At 43.3% G+C, this 6,436-nt stretch overlaps 1 protein-coding gene across 1 annotated transcript in view; it reads left to right on the top strand.

The window, feature by feature from the left end:
* Nucleotides 1-2,828: 2,828 nt before the first annotated feature.
* The window catches only part of LOC132817835 (cytochrome c oxidase assembly protein COX16 homolog, mitochondrial), a 51,518-nt gene continuing 47,910 nt past the window's right edge, over nucleotides 2,829-6,436 (top strand). Inside the window, exon 1 of the mRNA XM_060828347.1 lies at nucleotides 2,829-3,016. Within this exon, the coding sequence (XP_060684330.1) occupies nucleotides 2,966-3,016 (51 nt within the window). The 5' untranslated portion in view covers nucleotides 2,829-2,965. The remainder of the gene's footprint in view (nucleotides 3,017-6,436) is intronic.

Below are 6,436 nucleotides of genomic sequence, written 5' to 3'. Positions count from 1 at the left end.
CCAAGGACACAATTACATTCTGGTGATTGACTATTTCACTAAAATGCATTTTGCGTGACGAATCGAAGCAAACACTGATGCTTTAGTTTTTTTTAGTGGTTTTTCCATCTGGGACCTTGTTGCTTTGAAAATTTTGAACATATTGCAATCGAGAAATGTGCCACTCTATTATGCATTATAATGCAGTTAGAGTCACAGAGTCATAGAGAGGTACAGCATGGAAACAGACCCTTTGGTCCAACCCATTCATGCCAACCAGTTATTCTAAATAATCTAGTCCCATTTGCCAGCACTGGGCCCATATCCCTCTAAACCCTTCCTATTCATATGCCCAACCAGAAGCCTTTTAAATGCTGCAGTTGTACCAGCCTCTGGCAGCTCATTCCATCCATGCACCAGCCTCTGTGTGAAAAAGTAGCCCCTTAGGTCCCTTTTATATCTATCCTCTCTCACTAAACCTATGCTACCTATTTCTGGACTCCCCCACCCCAAGTAAAATACTTTGTCTATTTATGCTATCCATGCTCCTCATGAATTTCTAAACCTTTATAAGGTTACCCTCAGCCTCTGACATGCCAGGGGAAAAGCCCCAGCCTATTCAGCCTCTCCGTAGAGCTCATAACTCTTAAATCCTTTTAAATTAATATAACAAATGTACAGCACTCATGACTGGTACTCTGAGCAGAACTGAAGTCACAACCAGATTTTCACCAATCACTTCCTCGGAGATGAGCAACTTTGAATAAAAACAAAAACTAGCAATACGCTTGGAGTAATTTAGCAGCAACCAATCAATCAGCAATTAAGTTGACAATAATTTATGGTCATTTTAAATAGCATACTGAGTGGTGAACATTCAGATCGAAAATCACATCACTTTCAGCAGATAAACATAGAGGTACAGTTTGTAAGTTTGCAGATGACACCAAAATTGGAGGTGTTGTGGATAGCAAAGAGGGTTACCTCAGATTACAACAGGATCTTGATCAGATGGGCCAATGGGCCGAGAAGCGGCAGATGGAGTTTAATTCAGATAAATACGAGGTGCTACATTTTTGGAAAGCAAATCTTAGGAGGACTTATACACTTAATGGTACGGTCCTAGAGAGTGTTGCTGAACAAAGAGACCTTGGAGTGCAGCTTCATAACTCCTTGAAAGTGGACTTGCAGGTAGATAGGATGGTGAAGAAGGTGTTTGGTATGCTTTCTTTTATTGGTCAGAGTACTGAGTACAGGAGTTGGGACATCATGTTGCGGCTGTACAGGACATTGGTCAGGCCACTGTTGGAATATTGCATGCAATTCTGGTATCCTTCCTATCAGAAAGATGTTTTGAAACTTGAAAGGGTTCAGAAAAGATAAACAAGGATGTTGCCAGGGTTGGAGATTTTGAGCTATGGGGAGAGGCTGAACAGGCTGGGGCTGTTTTCCCTGGAGCGTTGGAGGCTGAGGGGTGACCTTATAGAGGTTTACAAAACTATGAGGGGCATGGATGGGATCGATAGACAGGGTCTTTTCCCTGGGGTGGGAGAGTCCAGAGTTAGAGGGCATAGGTTTAGGGTGAGAGGGGAAAGATATAAAAGGGACCTAAGGGTCAACTTTTTCACAGAGGATGGTACGTGCATGGAATGAGCTGCCAGAGGAAATGGTGGAGGCTGGTACAATTGCAATATTTAAAAGACATTTGGATAGGTATATGAATAGGAAGGGTTTGGAGGGATATGGGCCGGGTTCCGGCAGGTGAGACTAGATTGGGTTGGGATATCTGGTCAGCAAGGATGGGTTGACATCTCTATGACTCTATTATTGATTGACATCATGATCTGCCTATAATCTGCATTCTGCTGGTGAATTAGCTTCTGTTCGTACTGACTACTCACATATGAAAATGGCAGGAGCTGAGGCCTATATTAACAGAAGAGTATGCACAAAATGCAGCTGAACCAATCAGCATCCATAGCACCACTAATACAAGCATTACACAAAACTTTGCAGCTTTGGTGTTCCAAATGTAGCAATGTATAAAAATTTGTTTATGAACTGTAGTTGTTCCTGGCTGGGCAGTGTTTATTGCCCGTCTATAGTTGACCTTGAAAAGGTAGTAGTGCCTTCTGAACGCATGCAATTTAATTAGTGTAGGTTGACTCACAAAGACATGAGGGAGCCACCTGCCATTTTGTTAAGTGAGTAGTTTGAAGGAGCACATGAATTATGTACCAGCAGAATACAAATTATGGGCAGAGCCTGATGTGAATTAATAATGCTTACTTTCTGCAAATTATGTAATTTTTGATGTTGAAGCTAATTTTTCAACTGATTTTGGAAGAAACAGTGATATGTTTCGAAGTCTGGGTAGTGGGTGACTTGGGCAGAGGAAACTTGCAAATGGTGGTGTTCCCTTTTAATTTAAAATAAAAGGAACTGATAATTTTTACCTTTTCTAACTTTCCCGCTGAATGGCTCTTTAAATCTTGACTTAACCACCACTGAAAGTTGGAAATAAACGTATTGGAGCTCTACAGGAACGTCATCCATTGCTCCCAAGTTTTACTGTTTGTGTTTCTTCTGGGAAAAGTCTTGACTTTCACTGTATCTGGTGACTTCCATGTAATTTTTTAAAAAAAGTCAGTAAAACAACCTATGGAACCTAATAATAGAAGAAGAATGCAAAATCACCCCAGCATCATCGTACTAAGTGACAAATTGAATGCAAACACTGTGAGCAGTGAAAACATTGTGGATGAGGAGCATGTGAAACTCAGTGATGGGATTGGAGTGAATTGTCGGCCGGGCCCGAGTGTTCGGGGCTGCTGTACCGGCCGGAGCAATATCCGCGCTGCACACATCGCAACACGGGAGAGCACAGGGTGCACCGCCCAAAGGGGTCCGCTACATTCTTGGTGGCCGGAGTTTGTGGGAAGGAGGTGGTTTCACTCGGACGGAGCCCCTCCCTCGGTCCGGCGTCATGGGCCTCCTGAACAGGAGCAGGACTCTGAGGTTCGGACTTCCCATGTTGGTGAGTGAGTGAGTGAGTGAGTGAGTGAGTGAGTGGCTGGAGGGGAGGGGGAGAGTCGGGGATTAATAGAGACATACAGCATGGAAACAGACCCTTCGGTCCAACTCATCCATACTGACCAGGTATCCCAACCCAATCTAGTCCCACCTGCCAACACCCGGCCCATATCCCTCCAATTCCTTCCTATTCATATACCCATCAAAATGCCTCTTAAATGTTGCAACTGTACCAGCCTCCACCACTTCCTCTGGCAGCTCATTCCATACACTCATCACCTTCTGCGTGAAAAAGTTGCCCCTTAGGTCTCTTTTATATCTTTCCCCTCTCACCCTAAACCTATGCCCTCTAGTTCTGGACTCCCTGACCACAGGGAAGAGACTCTGTCTATTTATCCTATCCATGCCCCTCATAATTTTGTAAACCTCTATAAAGTCACCCCTCAGCCCCTGACGCTCCAGGGAAAACAATCCCAGCCTATTCAGTGTCTCCCTGTAGCTCAAATCCTCCAACCCTGGCAACATCCTTGTAAATCTTTTCTGAACCCTTTCAAGTTTCACAACATCCTTCTGATAGGAGAGAGACCAAAATTGCACACAATATTCCAAAAATGGCCGAACTAATTTCCTGTACAGCCGCAACATGACCTCCCAACTTCTATGTTCAATGCAAACCAAATGCCCCCTTCACTATCCTATCTACCTGCAATCCCACTTTCAAGGCAATATGAACCTGCATTCCAAGGCGTCTTTGTTCAGCAACATTCCCCTGGACCTTAACATTAAGTCCTGCTCTGATTTACCTTTCCAAGAGCAGAGGTTGTAAGTTTGCTTGCTGAGTTGTTGAGTTTGTTCTCAGACATTTCATTGCCATGCTCGCTAACATCATCAGTGAGCCTCCGGTGAAGCGCTGGTGTTCTGTCCTGCTTTCTAGTTATGTGTCTTGGTCTGTAATGGTGAAATTCACAAGATAGATCTCCAAAGAAGGAAACTTGATGGATCCAACTCACCCCACCTCTATGGATTACCTAAGGTACACAAACCAGGGGCCTCTGAGACCCATAATCTCACTCCCTGGCACACCAACATACAGACTAGCAAAAGAACTTCACTGTAAACTGAAATACCTGGTAGAAGACTCACGACACTGCATCCACTCCACCCAGGAATTCCTGAACACCATCAAAGACACCAAGATAGAAGAGGAAGAAGTCATGCTCTCCTTTAATGTAACGGCTCTATTCACATCAATCAACATCAGCATAGCCAAAGAATCATGATCTCACTACTAGAGGAACCAAGGACACAAACACCAGACAGCACCAACTCCATCAGCAAGGACAGCATCCTCAATACCTGTGCCTTACTACCCATGCACCTTCAACGACAAGACCTACAAACCAATCAACAGGACACCCATGGGATCACCAATATTAGGTTTCTTAACAGAAGCAGTAATGCAGAGACTCATATGAACAGCCCTCCCCATTATCCAGCCCATGCTTTGGGTCTGCTATGTGGATGATGCCTTTGTCATCACAAAATGGAACAAATTAGAGGAAACCTACAATATCATCAATAACATCCTTTCTGCCATAAATTTCACCATAGAGAAAGAGAAAAAGAAAATGGTGTTTCATTAGCTTGTTTTACATTCTGACACTGACGTAGCGCCTTGGATGCTCCAAAATGGTTTCCATCTGATCTAACAAAGTTAGCGTTGAGCCACTCATAATGATATGAGCTCAGGTGATTAAAAGCTCAATCAGAGGCTAGCTTTTCAGAGCTTATTTAAGGAGTAAAGGCAGTGGTAGGGAGGGTACAGAGGTGCAGGATGTCACTGTTTGGAAGCACAGGTAAGTTGCTGGGATGGGAGACTGGACCACATCGGAAAATTAGGAAGGAATGGTGCCATGGAAGGATTTGAACTGATGGATGAGAAATAGCTTGTAAGAGCTTATTTAAGGAGAAAAGTCAGTTGTGTGGAGGACACAGAGGTGCAAGATGTCACAATTTGAGGAGCATAGGTAAGTTGCTGGGATGGAGAGCATTGGACAGTTGAGAAGGGATAGTGCCCTGAAGGGATTTGAACTAGCCAAAGTCAAGGCTAGTCTGGGAGAGAACAGAACATGAATATTCCTTTAGCAAGAAGAATAGAATTCTGCCTAAACATCAGTTTCCAGTGCTACACTCTTCATCTCTGATCTGCAGTCCCTCGCTTTCTCCTGAACGTCAGTCTCCTCAGGCAGTGAATGAGAGACCGATGTGGCCTCAATGGTAAAGATTCAACTCCACACGAACATGACTTTGGCTGGAAGGAAATTCCAAAGCTTGCTCCTTTTGAAGAACGAGGGATCACCAGCCAAGCCTGCAAAGTTTGCATCTTAAAGGACTAAAATTAGAAGCCGTTATTTATTTCTGCTAATAAACCAAGCACGTGCCTTGCCTCTAGAATCCATCCTTTCTTATGTTTGTTCTCGGGAGGGAGAGCTTCTTACGTTTCAAAATATACTTGCAAATGTTATCCTTTGTTCTGAATTTAAAACTTACTAGAAGTCCTGCTTTGTGGTGTTGCTGCAAATCACAACACTTGAGCTTGAGAGCACTCTAAGACAAGTTGCTACAGACCACTGAGAGGTGAGGAAAGTTATCTCACTCTCTCTCATTCTCTCCCTCTCCCTGTGTAACACTGTTTTGGTGCAAAGCTTCAGGCAATTTCTGCTTTGGATTCTTTTATCTCTAGGATTCCCAACAATGGCATTTCAGAACCGTAAGAATGGCAGGAGAACTGAAGCTGCACTCCCCTTCCTTGTGACCAACTGTATCTGTTGAATAATACACTTTGAACTGTCATGGTGAAAGTGGCCTTTACTAAACCAAGCCACCAGTCCAGTGCTACCACCAGTGGGTCCTCAGTACGATCCCTTTAAGCGCTTACGAAGAGAGAATGTGCACATGACCAAACTAAATGATGGAGTTTGCATTTGCAAAACAAAAACAAATTGCTTCAGCCACTTAACAGAGGGAGATCACAAAATGCAGAGATAAAAATTTGAGAAACTAATCAGAAAAATTAAGCTTCAGCACAAGATGAATTTGAGTAAAGCATGCAAAATACTGAGGCAAAAGGTTTTTGTTGCCACTTAGTGGCTAGAATATGCAACTGCACGAAAGCAGTTCTTAAAGTATGCTGTACACTGTCACATTAATTGGAAAATCCTGTTAAAGCAGGATAGGGAATATCATGCCTAATATGGCCAGGGATGCAATTAACATTGAGCACATTGCAGTTGCTGATGGACAATCTTTGGAAGAATGATGAGCATTTTTCTAAAAGAAATCCTATACAGTGTGACAAGGCTGCTATCAAAATATGCCTCTCTCCATGTGAGCATCTCTGTAACAGATACCACTAGTTGAATGT

This window comes from Hemiscyllium ocellatum, chromosome 8 (assembly GCF_020745735.1).
Source record: "Hemiscyllium ocellatum isolate sHemOce1 chromosome 8, sHemOce1.pat.X.cur, whole genome shotgun sequence".
Lineage (NCBI taxonomy): Eukaryota > Metazoa > Chordata > Chondrichthyes > Orectolobiformes > Hemiscylliidae > Hemiscyllium > Hemiscyllium ocellatum.
The sequence above is the reverse complement of the archived record's forward strand: the minus strand, read 5'-3'. Positions and strand labels throughout refer to the sequence as shown.